This window comes from Osmerus eperlanus, chromosome 22 (genome assembly GCF_963692335.1).
Source record: "Osmerus eperlanus chromosome 22, fOsmEpe2.1, whole genome shotgun sequence".
Classification (NCBI taxonomy): Eukaryota; Metazoa; Chordata; class Actinopteri; order Osmeriformes; family Osmeridae; genus Osmerus; species Osmerus eperlanus.
In genome coordinates, this window is record NC_085039.1 from 9,195,487 (window position 1) to 9,219,304 (window position 23,818).

At 55.6% G+C, this 23,818-nt stretch overlaps 1 protein-coding gene across 1 annotated transcript in view; it reads left to right on the forward strand.

The window, feature by feature from the left end:
- The window catches only part of tnrc6c2 (trinucleotide repeat containing adaptor 6C2), a 46,102-nt gene that overhangs the window by 14,490 nt on the left and 7,794 nt on the right, over window positions 1-23,818 (forward strand). The window contains 13 exon segments of the mRNA XM_062448899.1: window positions 6,991-7,380; window positions 14,771-17,434; window positions 18,531-18,746; window positions 19,075-19,256; window positions 19,390-19,420; window positions 19,423-19,466; window positions 19,558-19,615; window positions 20,845-20,883; window positions 20,886-20,989; window positions 21,352-21,390; window positions 21,392-21,490; window positions 22,450-22,593; window positions 22,801-22,920. Coding sequence (XP_062304883.1) covers window positions 6,991-7,380; window positions 14,771-17,434; window positions 18,531-18,746; window positions 19,075-19,256; window positions 19,390-19,420; window positions 19,423-19,466; window positions 19,558-19,615; window positions 20,845-20,883; window positions 20,886-20,989; window positions 21,352-21,390; window positions 21,392-21,490; window positions 22,450-22,593; window positions 22,801-22,920 — 4,130 coding nt within the window.

Genomic DNA, 23,818 nt, shown 5'->3' on the forward strand with positions numbered 1-23,818 from the left:
TCACAGGCGTGTTTCACAAGCAGGCCTGCTTTCAAATAGTATTTGAAAGCAGGCCTGCTTTCAAATACTATTTGAAAGAATCCTTTTTAAGTCGTTGCACTCGAGTTCCGAGTTTGATTAGTCTAGCCTCCTCAGTGGAACCAGTGGGCCTGTCCTCACCCCGGGAGGGCAGACCCAAGCAAACGCTAGTGTAGATCGGATCAATTCGACGTCAGTGAGAGAGCGTGAAAAACCACGGTCGTCGTTTCCACAGCTCTAGACAGCAGAGGTGATTCTAAAGGCCCGTGCTTCGCTGCGGTTGTGGACAGAATTTTCCATGCGGCGTGTGTGTGTGTGTGTGTGGATTAGCATGTTAGCACTAGCATATTCACCAATGCCCGGGTGTGTGTGTCATTGTGTGAGTGTGTGTGGATTAGCATGTTAGCACTAGCACATGCACCGAGGCCCGGGCGTGTGTGTCATTGTATTGCGGCGGCGTGCGTGCGTCCGTGACACTAGCTGAAAGGCAGGTGTGTGTGAGTGCAGGCCCATCGGTATGCAGCTGGGATTTGTGAGTCTCCATCAATTCCCCGTCTTTAAGACACACGCCACCCAATCTCCCACCATCCACCGCCACCTTCTCCCCCAGCGCCGAGGCCAAGCCTCCCTCCCTCCCCCACGCGTTTCAATTTGTTTGCGGTAATCGATCTCGCCCGCCGCGTTCATATGTATGAAAATGAGATAAAGCGCCGGCGCAGCCGAATTAACTCCTCTGCACCCCATTAGCCACGGAGCTCCAGAGATGCGGCTCCACGGGCCCCCCCAGCCCCCAGCACGCCGGCCCGGGCTGACGCTCTGCAGGCGGGGCCCCGCTGGCCCCGAAGACCCCCATTAGCACGGAGAGCAGGAGGCGCGCTGATTATTCCCGCCGCAATCACCCGGTTGCATTGTCGCCGTCGCCCGCCCGCCCTCCCCCCCTCCCGCCCCCCCCCCCCCAACATACATGCGCTATTGGATGCACACACAAACATGCCCAAGGTGCGCACACACACTGAAACATACACACACACACGCATAGAAACACACACACACACAGAAACACGCACGCACACGTACACACAGAAACATACATACACACACATAGACACAGAAACATACATACATACACACACACACACATAGACACAGAAACATACATACAGAAACATACATACACACACACACACACACACACACAGAAACATATACACACACAAACACATAGAAACATAAATACAGAAACATATCCAAACACACACAGAGCTTCCACATGGTAGGTAGGCCCCTCAATCCATTCTCTCTGTGATTGAAGGAAATGCTTACAGCAGAGAATTGCAAAACAGCCCAGGCAATAATATGCTTTTTAAAACCACCACAGCCAATACCAGTGCCCTTCACACACACACACTCACAGACACACACACACACACACACACACACACACACACACACACACACACTCACAGACACACTCCCTTAGATTCTGTGAGTTATGAGAAGCCACGAACCAGAAGGGGAGAGTGTGGCTGAAATGCAATTCCTGAAAACAGGTGGTGATATTCGGCGCCCTGACCCCAGGGTTTAGCCTGTCACATGTGCAGGCCGCCGCCCCCGCTGATCAGGAAATCGATGCCCCCCACGCAGTTTCTGCTGCCGCTGCACTTTTCCGTTGGGGGGGGCGGGGGGGGTTAAGAGAACAACTGTAATGCGCGTGTCGATCTCCTCGTCCCGTTTCCCCATGCGTACAGTGTTTTTTTTCCTCCCCTTCCCCTGGAGACGGTCGCCCCGGCAACAACACATTTGTACGGTGTCACCACGGTATTGTGTTTGTCGTTTCTTTTCTCAGGGGGTGGGGAGGATGCGAGCGGAAAGGGGTGGGAGGCGGGAGGGGTGGGCGCGCGATCGTAATTTCACATTTGGATTAATTTGCCGTTTCACATCCAATTAATTGCGTCAACACTTTTGGAGTCCGATTTCATGAATCGCAATCTAATTAGGGGCTCATTTACTATCGGAGAGAGAAAAGAGAGGGGGGGGGGCAGAGGGAGGGCTTTTCTTCTGTTAATCGCGACATTTATAAATACTCTATAAATTAATAGCCAATGGATTCTGAATTACGTCCCGTGGATTTATGGCAGAGAGCGATAATTGTTTTTCCCCCTCTCTCTTTCTCTGCACGCGTGTCAAGTGGCGGGGGGGGGGGGGGCTGTAACCGAGGTGGAGGGAGTGAGGGATGAGATAGAGAGAGAGGGGAACGAGAGAGGATGTCCAACTCGGACAGAGCTGTCCTGTCTGTGCGGGTCGGCGTTGCATTGTCTGTCGCGCGCCGTGGCCAGCGGGAGGCAACACACCCTGCTGCTGCTCCTCCACTGTGTGTGTGTGTGTGTGTGTGTGTGTGTGTGTGGCTACAGGGAACCACAGAGAACCACAGAGAGAGAGATCCAGGCATCACCATCCATCCATAAACAACCACCTTCTCAAGACAATGTATCCATAGCCTCGGTAACATCCAGGTCAATACTATCTCCCTCCCCCCCCCCACACACATCCCCCAGGCACACACAACTTGGACCAGGGGCTCCCAAATTCCACCTGTAGTCAGTAGCTGGTTGGAGTGTTTTAAGGCGTCTGGAAGGGAATCTTAGCACACGTCTGCTTGTTTCTCACTGCACGTTGGCCTACACAGACCAGATGAACCACGGGGCTGTGTGTGTGTGTTGACGGGGGCCCTGGGGAGGGGGGGGGAGGAGGAGGGGGAGGGGAACAAGGGTCATGGGAGGAAAACAGAGAGGTGCATTAGGCAACTGTCAGTCTCCATAGCGACGTTGTGGGTGAGGGGTGAAGAGCAGTACCTCTCTCTCTCTCGCTGCAATGACAGATGGGACCAAGACGCACCCCCCCCCCCCCCCCTCGACAGGCGCACACACACCCATTTGCGCTCTCTCTCTCTCTCTCATTAGCTACAGCGTGCCTGGAGATAGCAGCGGCCATCTTTCTGCTAATAGAAGACCCATTGTGGAGGGTGCATGGAGGAAGCTGAGGTCATGTTCTCAGTGGGCCACTGCCCTCCCCCCCCCACTAGGAAGCACACATAGCTCCCATATTGAATCAGGCCCTCAGACAATACCCCCCCCCCCCCCCCCACCTCTCCCAGCCTTTTAGCCAGCGAGAGGGACCCCTCGTCACCGCCAGGCACCGCGCTGGGAACCACGGAGCACAATGGGCGGTTTATAAGGCTGCATCCCCGAGCCCCTCTGCTCGGCCTCCGTCACCCCGCTTTTCTGTTCGCAGCTTCTTTCATATCTGTCCGTCCGTCTGTCTGTCTGTCTCTCTCCCTCTCTCTCTTTCCTCTCTCTCCCTCTCTTTCCTCTCTCCCTCTCTCTTTCCTCTCTCTCCCTCTCTCTTTCCTCTCTCTCTCTTTTCTCACTCTTTCTCTCCCTCTCTCTCTCTCCCCCTCGCTCTCTCTCTCTCTGTCTCTCTCTCTCTCTCTGTCTGTAATTAGCCGTCGAGCATGAGGGGAAGGCCGTAATTACAAGTTTGCCAGCCGACTGTGGAGAGCCCCTCAGTCAAAGGGTTTAATGGAATTTACAGTGGACTCGTTACAGCCCTTTATTTAATTGCCCTCGCCCCTCCTTCCTTTCAACTTCAATTATAGCCCTCAGGTTTTGAACCTGTTCCCCCCCAACCCCCCTCCACTCACCGCTGAAAGGCTTTGCTGTTTGTTTCTACCCCCACCCCAGCCCGACCCGGCTTTACCCTAGCCTCACCCCTCAGTCCTCTTGTTGTGTTCTCTCTTCTTCCCGTTGTTTCGATCTGTCTTTCTACATCAATAAACTCCCTGCTTACCTACTTACCTATATGTCTATATCCCTTTGTCTTCTTTATCTTAGCCGGTCCTTCTCTCCTCGCTCTTCATCTCTCCCTCCTCCTCTCTCCCTCTCTTCCTCTCTCCCCCTCTTCCTCTCTCTTCCTCTCTCCCCCTCTTCCTCTCTCCCTCCTCTCTCTTCCTCTATCTTCCTCTCTCCCCCTCTTCATCTCTCCCTCCTCTCTCTTCCTCTCTCCCCCTCTTCATCTCTCCCTCCTCTCTCTTCCTCTCTCCCCCTCTTCATCTCTCTCTTCCTCTCTCCTCCTCTTCATCTCTCCCTCCTCTCTTCCTCTCTCCCTCCTCTCTCCCCCTCTTCATCTCTCCCTCCTCTCTCTTCCTCTATCCCCCTCTTCATCTCCCTCCTCTCTCTTCCTCTCTCCCCCTCTTCATCTCTCCCTCCTCTCTCTTCATCTCTCCCTCCTCTCCCCCTCTTCATCTCCCTCCTCTCTCTTCCTCTCTCCCCCTCTTCATCTCTCCCTCCTCTCTCTTCCTCTCTCCCCCTCTTCATCTCCCCCTCTTCATCTCTTCTCTTTCCTCTCTCCCCCTCTTCATCTCTCCCTCCTCTCTCTTCCCCTCTCCCCCTCTTCATCTCCCCCTCTTCATCTCTCTCTCTTCCTCTCTCCCCCCTCTTCATCTCTCCCTCTTCTCTCTTCCTCTCTCCCCCTCTTCATCTCTCCCCCCTCTCTCTTCCTCTCTCTCCCTCTTCATCTCTCTGCAGTGTAACCCAAGGGTCTCGTCTGACTCTGTTTATCTTTCATGTGCTTTCTCATCTCAGGGAATCTCCCCTCCTCTTTCTCCTCTCCTCCCCCTTAGTACAACTCCCCCCCCCCCCCCCTTCCCCTCAAAGCATCCATTATGGATCACAATCCCCCCCACCACCACCTCCAAACAACAAAAACAAAGCAATGTTGTGACTTGCTGAATGGTTATGTTTACATAGTGCAGAGGAGTTTTCCCTCCCTCAAACACACGCGCGCGCGCGAGCACACACACACACACACAGAATGACATTCTTTCTCTGTGTCACACACACACACACACACACACACACACACACACACACTGCTTCCGTCCAGAGAGGAGTCATTTTTACTGAGATAGTTATTAAATACAGATTATGCCAAATATGTGTACCCGTTCCCCAGCTGCCTGGCGGCACGGCAATGCCTCCACAGCCCAGACCTGATGAAGAATCACCATTTTGGTGTAGTTAGCCCCACACCTGATGAAGAATCACCATTTTGGTGTAGTTAGCCCCACACCTGATGAAGAATCACCATTTTGGTGTAGTTAGCCCCACACCTGATGAAGAATCTCCATTTTGGTGTAGTTAGCCCCACACCTGATGAAGAATCACCATTTTGGTGTAGTTAGCCCCACACCTGATGAAGAATCACCATTTGGGCGTAGTTAGCCCGGTGAATGAGCACTTGCCGTTGTTTGCCGGCGGCCCTTTATGGTTTTTTATTTGTTGTGTAAAAGCACTGTTATTGAGGCCTGGTCGTTGGTTAGCACACAAACACAAACTCACACACAGTCGTACGTCACGAGGCTGTGATTCATGGGCTGTAGGCTGTGTGTGTGTGTGTGTTGCCTCTGAGAGCAGCCCAGAGTCCATCTGCTTCCTGTAATGGATTCACAGCAGCGGTGAACAATGAGCTGTCTGAATGGGATGAACGAGGGGGAGGGAGAGAGAAAGAGAGAGGGCGGAGGGAGGGAGAAAGGGGGGAGAGAGGGATGGAAGGGACAGGGTGAAGTGGAGATACAGGGTTAAGAGCAGCGCAGAGAGGGATGGAGGGAGGGAGGGATTGGGCAGCGAGGATGCAGCGGCCTGAGTTGTGATTGGCTGGGCCCGGGTCAGGCAGGCTCTGTCTAATTAAATCGGCGACGTGCGTCACCAGCTGCAGGCAGCGAGCCGGAGGGAGGGGGGTCGCTCCGGGAGGAGGAAGAGGAGGAGGTGGAGAAGCTGAAGGGGGGGGGAAGAAGGGAAGAGGGAGGAGGAGGTAGAGAGGGGGTGGAGGAAGAGTACTGGCGCGAAGATGAGCGTGTGTGCACCCCACTCCACGGTGTCCACTAAAGCGAACGACTGAAGGCTGCGCTTGTGTCCTCAGTCGACAGATTCCGAGTGTTTTCCGAGTGCATTTGCTGATATCAGACCCCCGTCGTGTTTGTGAGGGTGTGACTGAGAGCTTGGTTGGGCCCCCGAGGGGGCACAGATCCACGGCAGAGAGAAAGCCTCTGGTTATTATTACCATTTGGACAAGGTTTTGGGCCAGACTACAAACCTGATTAGGACACAGAAGACCTGCTCTGTGATTTTGAAGACACACACCTGTGTTCTATATGTGGGTCATGAGGCTGCGGCCTCACTGCGGCTCTGCTGTTCCCTGGTGGGGTGAGAATTGTCGGCGAGTTGCTACTCTGCAACTCTTTCTCAGGCACTCCATGCACAAACCGCTTCCTGAGGGCCCCCCTTTTCTCTCCCTCGCCACCTCTATCTCACGCTCACTCTCTCGCCACCTCTCTCTCACTCTCTCTAAAGGGTATTGTAATCCCAGTCGGTGTTGCAACTGGCAGCAATGTTAAGGTCATGCCCTCTAGAGTGAGAGAATCTTTATTTTAATTTTTTGGGGGGGGGGGCTCTACTCTACTCACCTGGAGGGCCCTAAGCTTGCTAAGCTAATCTGCTTTTCTGCTGCTCCCAGCCTGCTAATGCCACAGAGGCTGATACACCATACAGCTTCTCTCTTGGAAAACGGCAGACAAGAATGCTAGGGTCGAGGAAAGGTGAGGCGAGCAGCAGGGATGTGTGTGTGTGTGTGTCTTCAGACCGACACAACCTGCCCTCATGTGGATTTTGTCTGGCTCACCCCGGGTACAGAGAATGTTTGGCCACAGGAAGCCGTTTGAAGTGTAATCGCGCTGGTTTTTAGGTCAGATCGATTGACTTTCTTCTTCTTAGGATTTTTTTCCTTCTTCCTTTTTTTCCTTTTTAAATTGCCGTCTCATCCGACCGATGTCTCATTGCTCCACTGTGGTGTCGTCGAGAAACAAATCCCTAACCCGCGCTAACACCCTCCCTCCCCCTGTTTGTCCTGTCTCCCCAGTGCCAGAACCTTCTAAGCCCGGCCCCCTCCTCCACCACCACCACCCCAGCGCCAACCCCTCACACCCCCCCGCCACCTCCACGGGCGCCAACGGCGGCAATGGCAAGCGCACCCTCCCCGGTGCCCAACAGACACCGTCAGCCCAGCAGCAGAGCCAGCCTTCCTCCTCCTCCTCCTCAGGCCCCCGCTACCCGCCCCGCGAGGTGCCCCCTCGCTTCCGCCAGCAAGAGCACAAGCAGCTGCTGAAGAGGGGACAGCCCCTGCCCACAGGCGCCCTCAGCGCCCTCGCCTTCCCCGCCCCGCCCGCAGGCTCCTCCCCTTCCCAGGAGGCCACGCCCTCTCGGAGCTCCGCCTCCTCGTCCTCCGGCCCGGGCAAAAAACGCAACTCAGGTGAGCTCCTCCTCTTCCGCCTACTCCTCCCTGCCGACCCCCCCCCCCTCGCTGTGTTTCTGTCTCTATAGGTTCCTTTGGTTCAAAACCTTCCATGGATTCAAAACTGTAAAATGGGTCTTTATGGCGAGGTTCTGTTCTAGTGGACCTGGAACACAGCCATCCTGGTAGAACCTAGTCTAAACAGTACCTCTGGGGCCTAGGGGACCACGAGGAACGTTCTGGTGTTCTGGTTCTCTATCTGGTCCTAGGTAAGGACTGTGGTGGTGGGAAACAGCGTTTAGAGGGGCAGGAGCGTGGTTGGGAAATAAAGAAGGGAAATACAGCCGCTTGTTAGCCACTGAAAGCTCTCCACACAAGTGCGCACACACACACACACTCAAACACACTCTCTCACAGTCAGACCTAGGCTGCTCGCAGTTGCTTTTTAATGAACTCACAAGTGGCCCCGGCAGAGCCATGGAGAAAAGCGGCGCTCCGACCCAGCTCTGCCAGGGGGGCTCTGCCCGTCTTGTTTGTGCGAGTGTATCTGCCTCGGTGTGTTGACAAAAGGCGGCCCTTGAGTAAACAGCTCTCGGCTCTCTCGTTTTTTTTGTTGTTGTTTTTCTAAGTGTTCTCTCCTGTGTCTTCCAGCCGGGAGTCGAGAGAGCCGTTGAAGCAATCAAGTGTTTCCACACAACAACGATGGTGTGTGTGTGTGTCTCAGCAGTAGCAACTCCCAGATAGCCGTTGTGTTGACACAGAATGACACGGGAGATGCAAATATGGCCGCCCCCCCTCTTCCCTACGTGCACACGCACAACAAGCCTAGGACTGCCGGTGCGACAGTGGCCGACATCTTAGTCGGAGCTGTCTTTGTGACGGAGCATCGCTCTGGCACGTCTGCAGCTCTTTCTCTCTGTCACGCACGCACGCACACACAGTCACCTCCCAGTGTTGACCGAGAAAGCGGGCGGGCGCTGTGTAAACAATGCCGCGGCCACGACACCAGACCACAGCTCTGAGGAGCAGGAGTGTTGCACTCTACTGGACTCTACTGTCTAGTCTAGGGGAAGATTCTCGCCACTCGCACTTGGGGGTGTTGGCATAATGGCTGTTTGGGCTTGGCACTTCTCTCCAGGTCTCCCAGGGGGCACCTCCGCTCCACAACATCCCCAGGCTAGAGAGCCCGAGGCTGGGTACAGCTCCCTCTGTCTCCCCTCCCCTCTTCCTTTCCTCCTTAGGGCCTGACAAAGTGGTTCCTCATTCCCAGTGGATGTGGTCGTATATAAATAAGCTACAACCACAGCGTAACCACACAAGATGTGTGTGTGTGTATATATATACATATACACTTCTGGTGGTAGCTGTAGGGTCGTCCAGGGGCATCCGAGGTCATGGGTTTCAGAGTCAGTGAGGTCACAGGAAGCTGTCGGTGACGTGGTCCGACCAGGGGGCTGGCCCTGTCTGTCCTGGCCCAGTTGTGTCCTCTCTGATCTGTGACTGCCCTGAAGGCCAGCTGCCTCAGACACTGAGAGCACACTCACATACACGGCCAATCATTCCCCTCCCCCCACCCTCAAGTCCACGAGACACAACCCCCTCCTCCACCGCCCCACTTATGCATATATGTGATTCAGACACACACACACACACCCACACACACACAACCCCCACACCCACGTCTGTCTGCATCCACCCCTCCTTAAGGGGGGCCCTCTAACCCTGCCACCCCCAGCATCCCCTCACCTCCATCTCCCCAGCTGTGATGGGCTTCCAGACAGTCTGGAGTGGCAGGTGCTGGAGTGGGGGTCTGTGTGGGGCCAGGCCAGACCAGTGCCAGGCTGCAGACTAGACTCTCGTCTGTGGGGAAACTGCAGGCCAGCAGCTGTTTCTGTGGCCGTTTTGGAGCCTCACCGGGGCACGTAGCCAGAAGACACGCTGTGGGCTGTTCTTAGCAATGCTAGCCCGCTCATACGTGCAATGCTAGGCCTCTCATATTAGCCACACTCTACTAGCAATGCTAACCCTCTCATATTAGCCCCACTCTACTAGCAATGCTAGGCCTCTCATATTAGCCCCACTTTGAAAATGCTAAAGTTGTTGTTTGAGTGTGTTACCCTTAATCACCATGAGCAAGTTTTAATCTTTTTATTTATGGATCTGGCCATTGGACTTCCTTAAAGCCTGTAATGGTGTGTTGTATTTACAGCCTCAGAGACCATCGTTTCAAAGGCCTGTGAAGGAATTAATTAAATAGTACAGTGCTGCACACATCGTATCTGCTAGCTTGTTGTCTGTCAAGATGAAAGCACCAGATTGGGAGAGAAATCTGGTCCTAATCACAACAGCTCTAACTAGAGCTCCTCGCGCGTGGCATGGGGGGGGGCGGTTTTAAGGTTGCCCCAAGAGGGCGCGGGAGAGAACGGCAGCTTTCACACACGCGCAGACACAGACACATGCGTGCAAACATCTACACATGCACGCTCGCAGCCATACACACACACACACACACAGCGCCCCACTCCCCCAGTGGCTTAATTAGTCCAGGCTGTGCAAGGGAAACAGGAGAAGCCACGATGGTCTCTCCTCTCAACGGGGGAACACAGACATGAAGGATGAGGTTTTAAACCTCTCTTGTGATTCGCTCTCTGTCTCTTTTCTCTCACTGTCTTTCTCTTGTTTCGCCTATCTTTCACCCTCTCGGTATCTGTGAAACATGTGTAGCCCTTTTAAACAGACCTGGGATCGGAACTCTCCGGAAAGAGGGGCAGGGGGGTGGTGGGGGGCTATTTTGAGGACAAAAGGGGAACTAAGCGACTGGGTTTTGCAAACATCGTGTTACATCACCAGGGTTTTCTTTTCTGTCCTGTCCCCCCCTTCTTCTTGGGGCACAGTGAAAGCCTGTTAAAAAGCCAGAGAAAAATAGCATCAGGTTGAGTCTGGGGTGGTGTGAGGCTCTGGGCACCGGGCTGGAGGCTAAACGCTAGCCCACGTCACTCCGGCCCCTCTCGTCTCTCCTCATGCCATCCCTCTCTTTCTGCTTCTCTCTTTCTTCTCTGCTGCCAGGGCCGGTGCCAACCTCCCATTTCCCCCCTCCCCCACCTCCTCGCTCTCTTTCTCTATGTCTCACTCTCGCTTTCTCTCCTCCGTCACCCTGCTTTTCGTTTGCAGCGAAATGGGGGCGGCGTGCTCTTGGCTACCTGCCCGCGCCCACGGTTAGCGGCAGCCTCATTATCGCCCGCTCATCTCCAGCTTGTTTTCCTCTCTGCCTCAGCCTCACCGCTTCCTTGTTTGGGCTGAGAAGCGCAGTTTTTTTTTTGTGTGTGTTTTTTTGCTAACGTTTTGCTAAGTCTGCACGCGGGGGCATTCGAGGGTATTTCGCCGCGTCGTAAAATGTAGCGCGTGCGCGGGCGAGGTAACACGACACAAAGCCGTCCCGTCCTCGGTCGCCCCCGGGCGAGAACTCCCCACAGAGGCTCTTTTTTTATTTTTGTCCTCGTTCGACAGCGAACACAATCAAAGACGGCCCTTCCTAATTGCAGTCCGAATGGGAAGCTGCTAGCGAGGCATTACTGACGCTCGAAACGCCCCCAAAATATTTCCCCCCCCCCCTGTATTTTTCTGCACTGTTGGTGTTACCTCGCTGCAGTCTCTCCCCTGGCTTCACCCACGCCTCTCCACGCCAAACTCGGTAGACTTACCAGCGTGTACCAGACGAGAGAAAGAGAGGGAGCAAGACAGGTCGAGGAAAATACTAGGTGGTTCGAAGTGTGGGCTTACTCCAACACACACAATACACACTGTCAAAGTAGGCGCACGCCCATCCAGCAGAGACACACACACACACACACACACACACCATACACGGCAGCCAGCAGCAGTGTCCTGGTGTGTGTTGCCGGCGCTCTGCGTTCCACCTAGCTCCTCGCACCGCGGTCACGCCGGTGTGACACCTCAGGTACTTTTCCACTCCCTTCCTCAAACTCCCCCCCCTCTCTCTCTCTCTCGCGCTCTCTTTCTCTCTTTCTCCTTCTGTCTATCTCCTTATCTGTGGTTTGTTTTGTTTTGCTTCGAGTATCCGTGACGGCGATGCTAAGAGAAAGGGGGGAAGAGGGCTGCGCTCTTTCAGGAGTGTGATTCATTTATCACGCAACCTATTTTTATGCCCTTTGCAGAAAGGGGAAAAAAAGCATGCAAGCGAGACTGCGAGAGGGGGAGAGGAGAAAGCAAAGGGAGGGAGAGAGAGAGATTTTTTTTTCTCCTGCAGTCTGCAGCCTCGGTGCTCTTGGCTAGGTTTCAGGTCTGATAAAATGGCGTCCCTTACTGCACAGTAGTCAGAGCGAGAGCGAGAGAGAAGCGGAGAGAGGGAGGGAAAACGAGAGGAAGGGTGGAAGGAGGACGAGGCACTGAAAGTGCTGGCGTTTCTTCCTCGCCTCGAACGAGGGCAGAAAAAAAAAGGACAGCTAGCAGACGGATGCCGCCGCTGGAACGACACGTTGGCTCGTCCGCGCGGCAGTCTGCGGCGATCTCTCCGATTTAGAGTTGCGAGGAGGCGTGCACCCAAACAAAAGTCCCTGACACTCTCTCCAAACCAGCCATGGCTACGAAGAGGCTGCGAAAGACGCGGCCATAGAGCCGTGTCGGAACCCGACCCGCCAACCTGAACCCGGAACACCCTCCCCGAGCGTCCTGCTTTCAGACCCCATCACCCAAACGTGGGGCTACACGGCTGTAGACCCTCACGCCGTTCTAAGCCGCTCGCCGTTCAAAGCTCTTGTGGTAGCAAGCAGGGCGCCGGCCAGCACGCACGGACATCACCATCTCTCCTCTGGTCGCCGGAAACCCGCGGAAATGCCCTTGTGGGGTTCGGAGGGAACACGTTCCCGAGGGAGGGACAACTGCAAAAAAGGGAGCAAGAGCTCCCGTTCTAAAGTGCCCCTTGTGTTCCAGAACCCAGGCTGTTCCTGAGTATTGAGGAATGTGCGCTCGGTGAGACATTCAGCTCGATGGCCCCGAGTTTTCCGCGAGACGTCTCGACGACCTGTTTTTATAGTTTGGTCGTGCAGCGAGTGGGAGTTTTTAGTTCATGAGAAGAGAAGTTGGGGGGTTTGATTCGGGTAGGCCAGGTTCCCGGGAGGTATACTATAGTGGGACAGCGTTAGTGGCTTTGTGGTTTGGCATGGTAGCTTTGAACATTCTCATACACTGCTGCATACTGTGTGTGTGTTAGATACACACTGACGTACAGACACGACAACCCCGTGCGATAAGCCTGCCTGGGGAGAGGCGATAAGTGTGTGTGTGGAGGGGAAAATTGCTTTCGGAGAGACTGGAGATCTGAAAAGGCGCACAGCATCTCAGAGTGTGTGAGCATCAGACGGCTAGATGCTCCCCTCGTTTCGGCGCCGATTGTTTTCGACCGAGGCTTTCATCTGTGATAGATGTCGCTCTCATTATGTAAATGACGGAGGCATCTGTGATGGAAGCGAATATCAACGTAATAGGAAGTAAGAAATCGATAAACTCTGCGCCTCTGTATTTTCAGGCCCTGTATTTGACACACAAACGTCCAAATCCAACAAAGGACAGTTGTAGAGAGTTTTCTAGAATTTAATTAGAAGGTGTGCCATAGATAGTAAGGCCAGTTATTTTATGCTTTTTCTTTGTGGAGAAAAGATGACTGGATAGGCTTATGGATTATCAGGCAAACCGGTGCCTCTTCCATTAAAAGTACCCCGCCTTTATCTATTGGGGAAAGGGATGAAACCGATATCCCAGCCTATATCTTTCATTAAAACTTATATCTCTCTCTTTTTTGTCTATCCCATAAGCCTGTTTTCTCGATCTTGCATGAAAACTGATCTCTCATGGGAGACAGAATTGTCTCAAAGTCGGTCTGGTATTAGTGTGCCTACAGGCCAGGGAGAACAGCACTGCTCCATAGACCTAGCGCTAACTAGGCTACATATTAAACACCATGGCCTGGCTTGGCATACTGAATCAATACTCTCTCCTCTCCCCCACTAGCATTAATAAGGTAATTGATTAGCTGCCTCTGATTGATTGATTACCACCTTATGGCCTAGAATAAACCTATTATTAGTTCTCCCCCCTCTGGGTTTCTTGTGTGCTTCTCTTAGTGGGATTAGTACATTTGTTCTTGTGAAGGCTTTAGCCAGGCCTCTGTCTTGGTTTGGAAAACCACAGGCCTATATTCAGCTCTATTTTCAGTGTATGGATTTTTGGCGATGGAGGCACACAATTAAGGCGCTAGAACAGATTTCTGTATATCATGAAGAGTTTCGGGGCACGGGCAATTTTTGTGTATTTCTGTAGCAAAGTAAAAAATAATCAGAATTAAAAAGATTATACATATATATATTTTTTATGGATACTCGCTATTCCTCAGTGAATCAAAGTTAGTGTCAGTGCGTGTGTGAGCGCCTGTGTGACAGTTTGAGTGCGTCCGTGTGTGTGTGACAGCGTTTGTGTGTGTGTGTGGTGTGCAGCAGAGGCCGTCAGGCGGCAGGTCCTGGTTCTCGGCTGGGCTGCTGAAGCGTAGGACGTGATGGATGGGGAACGGTCCCGGGCTCATTCCAATAAATGAGCAGTGTTCCACTTGGGCTTCCCTTCACAGCCACAGTCAAGGGAGCCAGGATGGAGACTGATGGGCCTCTCAGAGCAGGAGGGGATGAGGAGAAGGTGTGGAGGGGTGGGGTGGGGTGGGGAGGAGAGGGGTGGGGTGGAGAGGGTGGGGAAGAGAGGGTTTGTGGAGGGGCAGGGAGGAGAGGGTGTGGAGGGGTGGGGAGGAGAGGGGTGGGGAGGAGGGTGTGGAGGGACGGGAGGAAAAGTGTCTGCCTGTGGGGGTGGGGTGATACGGACAGAGAAACTAGATGGGGTGGAGGATGTCGGGGAGGTGGGGGAGAGAGCTGGATGTGTTGGAGCAGGGAAGTGAGGGAGAGCAGAGGGGAGGGGTAAAGCAGCCACCCCTCCCTGCTGCCCACCACCGCGTGAGCGCACCAAAGCAAGGATATATGGATGTGGCGAAGCTGATGTGACATGCAGCTCGCCTGGCTGTGCATCCTGATTACACTGGGGAGGGGAGGGAGGGAGGGGGGGCGGTGGAGCCGTCTCCTAGCGCCCGCCAGCCAGCTCACCACTAATGTAACCAACCATGGAGATACAATTGGTTCCCACAGCCCCGGGTACTCTATTGGATGGTGTTTCTGAGTCTCATGTCTAATGTACTCTCTCTTTCCCCTCCATCCCTTCCCCTTTTCCCTTTTTGTTTTTCCACCTTCTCTCTTCCTCTTTTGCAAACCTCGCTCTCCTCTCTACCTCTCTCCTACCATTTCTTTCTCCAACCCCTACCCCCCCCCCCCCCCCCCCCCCCACCTTGTCTCTCCAGACCAGTCCCTCCAGGGTGGCCTTGGTGCCCAGTATGAGAATCCCCATTGGGGAGCTCTACCACCACCCAACAGCAGCAACAGTCCCAGCGAAACCTTCAGCAGCTGGGATCAAGTGATCATCGACGGCAGCGACACGGACGCCTGGCCCTCCATCAGCCGCAGCAGCGCCGACAGCCGCCCGGCGCCACCAGAATGCCCCTCCGTCACTAGCGACGGCACCCTGAACGCCAGCGCCACCAACACCTCCACCAGCAGCAGCAGGAACATGAGCATGGCCACGGGGGCTGCCAGCCAGCAGGCCCACTACCCCTCCTCTCTCAAGGCTAATGCTAACGCTAGCATGATGGCGGGCCCCGGAGCCGCCGTGGGCAGCAGGGGCTGGGGCCCCGAGGGGAAGCCCGAAGGCCTGGGGATGAGCGGGGGCCGCGCCGGAGCTCCCAGCTGGAACTCGGCACCCAACTTTAACCTGAACCTTAACCCCAACGCCAACCCCTCTGCCTGGCCCGCGCTGGGCCAAGAGGGGGGTGGGATGGGCAACGCCGGCTCCGGCTCGTCCAACCCCCAGTCGATGCAGCCCGGGATGTGCGGGAGCCAGGCAGGCAACGGCATGGGGAACGGCGGACTGGGTGGAGACGGCGGCGGGGGAGGGAACTCCTGGGGTGGCATGATGAGCCCCGACAACCCCTCCCCGAACTCGAATGCGTCTTTCAACATGGAGCCGTCCAGCCTCAACGCGGACGGACCGCACCACCACAAAAAACAGCAGCCCAACCCGGAGCCCATGAGCCCCATCCACGGCCTGCCCGGCTGGGGGGGCCAGTCCCCCACCGAGTCCTCCCAGCTCAACGGGGACACGGGCAGCTCCGTCTGGGGCAACGGGGACTCCAAGACCTCCGGCAACAACGACTCCTCCTCCAAGGACTCCGGCTGGGACTCTGCCCCCTCCGGAGGCCTCTCAGCCTGGGGCCGCGGTGGAGGCGGAGGCGGGGGCAGCGGAGGAGCAGGAGGAGGCTGGGGAGACTGGGGGAAGCCGGCTGGGGGCGGGAACAACGAGTCCAAAGGCTGGGACTCGCCGTCCGACAACGCCGGAGCGGACCAATCTCTGAGCTCCTGGGGCCAGCAGCCAGGCACAGCCCCGGCCAGCGATGGCAGTGGGGGCAGCAGCGAGGGGCATGGACACAGGAGGGAGAGGTCCTCCAGCATGGACGTCCAGCCCCCACCCCTGCCCCGCCAGGACCTGGACCCCAGGGTGCTCTGCAACACGGGCTGGGGCCAGACCCCAGTCCGCCAGCACACCGTCTGGGAGATGGAGGAGGCAGCTGCCGCCGCTGCGGCCGCCGCCGCCGCCACGGAGCGCAAGAGCTCCAATGGCAGCATCGCCGACAACTGGGGCAGCCCCAATGGACCCTCCTCCTCCGGACCCCCGCCGCCCACCAACGGTGGACCCAGTAACCCCAATATGGGAGCCCCACAGCGGCCAGGCTCCGGGGGCAAGAGCGATAACCAGGGTGGGTCCTCCTCAGGATGGGGAGGTCCGCCGCCTCAGCAGACCCAGTCTGGATGGGGAGAGCCGGCCCCAGCCAGCAAGGCCCCCAACGGCACCGGCAGAGGCTGGGGAGAGCCCATGCCTTGTGGGCCCAACGCTACCAACAACGGCCCCAAGAACGGACCTCAGTCCTGGGGCTCCTCGGAGGACAAGTCCCCTACCTGGGAGGATGGGCCAGGGAAGCCCCAGAGCCAGACATGGGGAGAGGGGCCCAAGGCCTCCCAGGGCTGGGGCAACGCCAGTGGAGGCTCCAACAGCTCCAGCGGAGGAGGAGAGTGGGGAGAACCTGCCGAGGTGAAGAAGAACGGCTCGTCCAGCAGCATGTGGGAGGGAGAGAACGGAGGAGGAGGAGGAGGAGGTGGTGGTGGAGGAGGAGGAGGTGGAGGAGGTGGTGGAGGAGGAGGAGGTGGAGGAGGTGGAGGATGGAAGGACAGCCCGAGAGGGAACAATGGAAACGGAGGTTGGGGAAAGCCTGCCCCTGCTGTAGGAGGGAACTGGGGGGAAACCCCACGCCCCAACGGCCCTGCGCCCGGCTGGGGGGGCAAGCCCCAAGACGCGCCCAACGGCGGTAGTGGCAGTGGAGGAGGGATGGGTTCCTGGGGAGGCCCCGCCTCCGTGAAGCAGAGCTCCAACTGGGGGGGAGGAGGATCAGGAGGATCAGGAGGAGGAGGAGGAGGAGGAGGGAAACAGGACCCTGGCATGGAGCCCACGGGCTGGGAAGAGCCGTCCCCTCCCTCCATCCGCCGCAAGATGGAGATCGACGACGGCACGTCCACCTGGGGCGACCCCGACGCCTACAACAAGACCGTCAACATGTGGGACAAGAACAACCCCAATGGTCACCCAGGGAACAACCACCCGCCGCCCAGCAAGAACGGAGGAGGAGGAGGAGGAGGCGGCATGGGAACCAACGCCAACAGCAACCATCACTCCGTTCCCCCCGGCAACAACAACAACAACCACCATCATCACCACCACCATCACCACCACCACCCGCACCATGGCCAGCCCCCCCCACCACACCCCCAGCACCACGGCAACAACAACAGCTCGCCCAATACAGTGGCACCACACCAGGGAGGGGCCCCCCAGGGGAGACCCCCCCTCGCCAATCCAGGTGAGGCACTCTCCCCCCCCCCCCCCCCCACACACACAGCCATGTCTGATGACGCGATGTCCTACGCCAAGTGTCTAATCGTCCGCATCATCTATATTTCGCATTCCGTTCGAATTTCTTTCCACTAAATTAAGCACGACAACAAGTATTCTGTGACCTCAAAACCCAGATGCCTTACGGAATGTCCTCCTAAACTGTTAGCAGACATTATGTATAGCTTTGTTGAAAAGCCTAGCCTTGAGGCGATTCAGCCCCGGTATCCCTCTTTCAAGACAAAGGGCGTGCATGCATACCACAGCACAACGTCTCAGGGCCGAACACTGACGAGGGGCAGCAGCTCCCCCTGCTGTGCTGCAGGGGTACTGCAGTCTCACTAATCATTTAGGAGTTCCACTACACAAGTGCACACACACACACACACACAGGGCCTATTATGTGCCAGTCCATCTAAGACTCACACACAGAAGCCCTCGGCCCAGGGAGAGAGAGAGAGAGAGAGAGGGGGGGGGGGGAGGCTGGGTGTGGGCCAGGAGTTAAACCGAACATGGCTGCTGCTGCCATCCTTCTCCTGAGCAGGCTGGGCATGCGAAGGCCTGCTGTCTCCGCTGCCATGAAAGCCGGCTATATTTAGCCCTCTCCGTGGCGCAGTCAACCCTCGGCCCGCCTCCCCGATTAACATGTCAGTACAGCTCTGTGGGTCGGCGACTGAGGCCAAGCGCCGCGAAGACGGGGACTTTCAGTCGGTGCCGAGGCGTGGATGGGAGGAATCCTCCCGCCTCGAGGCCCGCGTGGTTATACCACGTCTGCTCGGGCACTTAGCTAGGTTGCTGCAGGAAAGGCTTCACCGTATGCTGGATATGTAAGACTAGATGTAAAGGTAGCTTGATTCGAATGAATTTTTTCCCCCACTGACTATCGATCTGCTGCATCAACTATAGGCACTGTGTGTGTCGCTTTGGATAAAATGATGTCAGAAAATGACATAAAATTAGCTGACGATGTCAGGTTTTCAGACGTCAGGATGGTGGTCAGTCTGGTGGTCCGATTCTAACCACGTCCCTCCCCCCCCCCCCCCCGCCCTCTTCTCCTCCTCCAGGCTGGGGAGAGCTGCCCAGCAGCGCCCAGCCCAAGTCGGAGCCAGCTTGGGGGGAGCCCGCCACCCCGTCCGCCTCCGTGGACAACGGCACCTCCGCGTGGGGCAAGCCCCCGGGGGGCGTGGGGAGCTGGGGGGACGGGGGCCACGGGGGCCACGAGCCCTCTGGACCCTACGGCAGGAGCAACGGGCCCCCCGTGTCTGCGCCCTGCAAGCCAGGTAAACGACCTGCGCAAACACGGCACACAACACTAGCAGAGGACACCACCAGTACACGTGTTCTTTACCCACAAGCCTTTGTTTCTGTCGATCGTTTTCCATGGTGGTTTTTCGTCCCCGTTTTCAAATCGTGGTTCCAAAACACTTTCTTGATGGGGAGGCAGTCGAGACGTAGATTATCGAACGACAACACTGCCCCCAAGTGGTTTGTTCTGTGAACTGCATGTCCTTGAAAACGCACTGTTAAAGGCTGCCATGACTGGATAAGCCAGTCCTGTTCCAAAATAACTTGATCTGTTGTCTGCCGTCCTATCAACTGACACTCAAGGTCCGCTCCACCGTCCCCCGGCCCCCAAACCTATGCAAGATGGCTGGGGCGGCGCAGGCGAGGAGATGGACATGCCGTCTGGCCAATGGGACGCTGACAACGGGGACATGTGGAGCGGCCCCGCCTCCCAGGAGAGCGGCTCCTCCTCCTGGGGCAACCAGCCCAAAAAGGGCCCGCCAAAGGTCAGAGGTCACCCACCCAGGACGCACGTGCATAAATCCAGTGCTTTTTTTTTTTCCTCTCGACTTTGTAGTCACGGCTACTTGTCACTGTGTTGGTTGGGTTGGTCTGATTGTCTCCTGTGTGTTGGTTCAGGGGAAGATGCTCTCCAAGCCAGACGAGGCCTGGATATGAACCGCCTCATCAAGCAGCTCACCGACATGGGCTTCCCGGTAGGGAACACACACACACACACACACTCACTCATCTCTGTCGTTGTGTTCTATCTGTGTACTTGTCACTAAGCGCTCCATGTTGTTACAGAGGGAGCCTGCAGAGGAGGCTTTGAAGAGCAACAACATGAATCTGGACCAGGCCATGAGTAAGTCTGTGTTGGGGTGCGTGTGTGTCAGTGTGTGTCTGCTGGTGTGTGTGTTTGTGCTAGTGTGCCTGAGTTGGTCGGTGTGTGTGTCTGTGTTTGTGCTAGTGTGCGTGAGTTGGTCTGTGTGTGTGTTTGTGCTAGTCTGCGTGAGTTGGTCTGTGTGTGTTTGTGCTAGCGTGCGTGAGTTGGCGTGTGTGTGTTTGTGCTAGTGTGCCTGAGTTGGTCGTGTGTGTGTCTGTGTTTGTGCTAGTGTGCGTGAGTTGGTCTGTGTGTGTGTTTGTGCTAGCGTGTGTGAGTTGGCGTGTGTGTGTGTGTGCTAGTGTGCCTGAGTTGTCGGTGTGTGTGTGTGTGTGTGTGTGTTTGTGCTAGCGTGTGTGAGTTGGTCTGTGTGTGTGTTTGTGCTAGTCTGCGTGAGTTGGTCTGTGTGTGTTTGTGCTAGCGTGCGTGAGTTGGCGTGTGTGTGTTTGTGCTAGTGTGCCTGAGTTGGTCGGTGTGTGTGTCTGTGTTTGTGCTAGTGTGCGTGAGTTGGTCTGTGTGTGTGTTTGTGCTAGTCTGCGTGAGTTGGTCTGTGTGTGTTTGTGCTAGCGTGTGTGAGTTGGCGTGTGTGTGTTTGTGCTAGTGTGCCTGAGTTGGTCGGTGTGTGTGTGTTTGTGCTAGCGTGTGTGAGGTTGGCGTGTGTGTGTGTGTGCTAGTGTGCCTGAGTTGGTCGGTGTGTGTGTGTGTGTGTTGTGCTAGCGTGTGTGAGTTGGTGTGTGTGTGTGTTTGTGCTAGCGTGTGTGAGTTGGCGTGTGTGTGTTTGTGCCAGCGTGTGTGAGTTGGCGTGTGTGTGTTTGTGCTAGCATGTGTGAGTTGGTGTGTGTGTGTGTTTGTGCTAGCGTGTGTGAGTTGGCGTGTGTGTGTTTGTGCCAGCGTGTGTGAGTTGGCGTGTGTGTGTTTGTGCTAGCGTGTGTGAGTTGGTGTGTGTGTGTGTTTGTGCCAGCGTGTGTGAGTTGGCGTGTGTGTGTTTGTGCCAGCGTGTGTGAGTTGGCGTGTGTGTGTTTGTGCCAGCGTGTGTGTGTTTGTGCCAGCGTGTGTGAGTTGGCGTGTGTGTGTTTGTGCCAGCGTGTGTGAGTTGGCGTGTGTGTGTTTGTGCCAGCGTGTGTGAGTTGGCGTGTGTGTGTTTGTGCCAGCGTGTGTGAGTTGGCGTGTGTGTGTTCTCTAAGCGTAACACGGGCCTCTCTCCCCTGCAGGCGCTCTGCTGGAGAAGAAGACGGAGCTGGATAAGAGAGGCATGGCATGGCCGACTACAACAACGGCATGAACAAGCCCTTACTGTAGCCGCCCCCAAGCCCTCTCCAAGACCCCTCCTCCGACCGCAGCCCCTTCCTGGATAAGGTGACCTCACGGAACGGTTGCAGAGAGCTCCATTGCTTATCAACAAGCACGGTAGTGAGGCTAACCAATGTACGATAGCAGGAAGTTGAAAAAACCTAAACCTCCCCCCCCTCCCCCTCTCTCTCCCCCTCTCTCTCCCCCTCTCTCTCCCCCTCTCTCTCCCCCTCTCTCTCCCCCTCTCTCTCCCCCTCTCTCTCCCCTCTCTCTTCCTCTCTCTCTCTCTCTCTCTCTCTCTCTCTCTCTCTCTCTCTCTCTCTCTCTCTCTCTCTCTCTCTCTCTCTCTCTCTCTCTCTCTCTCTCTCTCTCTCTCTCTCTCTCTCTCTCTCTCTCTCTCTCTCTCTCTCTCTTCCCCCCCCCCCCAGGACGGTGTTATTTCAGATGACGCCCCCTCCTCACCGTTTAATGCCTTCTCCCAGCCTGAAGCTCCCCTCCATGGGCGGTGGCAGCCTGCAGGGCCTGGGCTCACAGGGGCTGGCCATGCAAAACTTGAACAACAGACAGGTACACACACACACAGTCATGTAACTCAGTCACAGGCGAGGTGTGGGGGAGAAATGGGCCCGCACACACACACAACCGTATCCGTTTCAGTTAGCGAAACCGAAAACCCACAAGCACCAAACAAAAAACATTTGCATGCGCACACACACACACACACACACACACACTCATATTACGAGCACCCAATAGCTGAACGGATGTCAGCGAGGTTGCATTGAGCGCTCAGTCCTTGAAAACCCATAAAGAGGGAACATGGGCTGGGTTTGTTATGACACATGTTGAATGGAGGGGAGCTCTGCCTTGATGGAGAAGTGGTCTTGTGTGCACGCACACAAACGGGCCTTTATCAGCGTCCAATCCAGTCATTGAGTTCAGATCCGTGCCTAAGTACTCGGGATGCCACAATGGAATGCTCGTTGGGGTCGAAGCCTTTTCAATGTGGTTTTTAAGGAGGACATGATATTCTGTATCTCTCGTCCATTCGACACAAGGCCAAATGCGCACAACGTCAAGTTAAGAACTCGATACTCCTGACTAATAGCGCCAGTCTGGGGATCAGAGTTGTCTAGAATCTGTCCGCTTTGCTTACCTAATACATTTACACTACACTACGTCATTTAGCAGATACTCTTATCCAGAGCGACTTACAGTAAGTACAGGGACATTCCCCCGAGGCAAGTAGAGTGAAGTGCCTTGCCCAAGGACACAACGTTATTTTTGCACAGCTTGGAATCGAACCAGCAACCTTCTGATTACTAGCCCGATTTCCCTAACCGCTCAGCCACCTGACTTCACTGATACTAATACTGCTTCGCCTTGGAGCGCTTAATGATAGTGCTTCCTAGTTCTAACGACGTGAATGTGTGTGTGTGAACGGTGTGCGCGCATGGGTACGGCGTGTGTGTGTGACGGCCTGTGTGTGTGTGTGTGTGTGTGCATGACGGCCTGTGTGTGTGTAGATGCAGAGTGGAATGTTTGGCAGTAGCGGAGCAGCACAAGCCCGGCCCATGCAGCAGCAGCAGTCTCCCCAGCCGTCAGTGCCACCTCTCAGCTCCTCCCAGCCTAGTCTACGAGCTCAAGTGCCTCAGTTACTCTCCCCTCAGGTACACACACACACGGAGCCAGCTCCTCTCCACCCTGACCTGACGCTGCAGTGTGTTGGGCTCCCACGCCGCCAGATGCAGGAACTCCCAAGCATCTGGTTCATTCTGGTGGTGCTGCCGTGACGTGTTTGAAAGTGATTGTGACAGGCGCCCCCCACACCTCTCTCTCTCTCTCTCTCTCCCTCCTACTCTCATCTCTGCCTCCAGGTTCAAGCACAGCTCTTGCAGTTTGCAGCAAAAAACATTGGTCTGAACCCTGCACTTTTAACCTCACCAATTAACCCTCAACAAATGACCCTGTTGTACCAACTTCAGCAACTGCAAATGGTGAGTCGCCGGCCTGTGTCGGCTCCTCTAGGGCAGCCCTGCTGCTGCTCCTGCTAGCGAGAGAGCGCCTCGCGTCATGGCAACCCGAGGGGGCACACACTAGTCATGGTCTGGACGATGTGGATGACTCATCGCGCTCCTCCTTTCTTCCCCTCTCTCTCACCCTCTTCCTTCTCCTCTCTCTCTCCCTCTCTCTCTCTCCCTCCCTCTCCCTTCTCCTCTCTCACCTTTTCTCTCTCTCTCTCTCTCTCTCTCTCCCTCTCCCTTCTCCTCTCTCACCTCTCTCTCTCACCCTCTCCCTTCTCCTCTCTCTCCCTCCTTCTCTCTACCTCTCTCTCTCTCCCCCCCTCTTCCCTCTCTCCAGGCGTACAGCGTTTACAAATCCAGCAGCAGATGATGCAGGCTCAGCGCAACGTCTCCGGCCCCATCAGACAACAAGAGCAACAAGTGAGTCCCAACTCCACATCCCAGCATGCATCAGCACCCTGGGCCACGGTCTCTGCAGTCCTAACCTTGCGGCTGTCTACAAGACTGTGTTTTCCCACCGTTCCTCTATGGTGACACATCGAATGGGTCTCTGTTTAAGTCCTGCCGCGACCATATATGGATCTTAGTCAACGGATGTTACCAGAGACAAGACTGAGGAAGGAAAACACAGATGTTTTGTACATTTGCGTGAGCTGCTTTTTGAGGAAGTCGCTTGAGGTTGTTTTGAAGCAAGCGTTTGACACATATAAGCACAATTTGTGAAATTATTTCACAGGGGGGGAAAAAAAAAAAAGAGAAGGGTTTGTTCCCCGTAGTTACTGATCGTGAGCCAAGTTCGAGGCTCTCTTCTAAATATGTCCTCCATCATCCTCTCCTCTCGTCCCCCGCCCCGCCCCCACCCCTCCCTCCA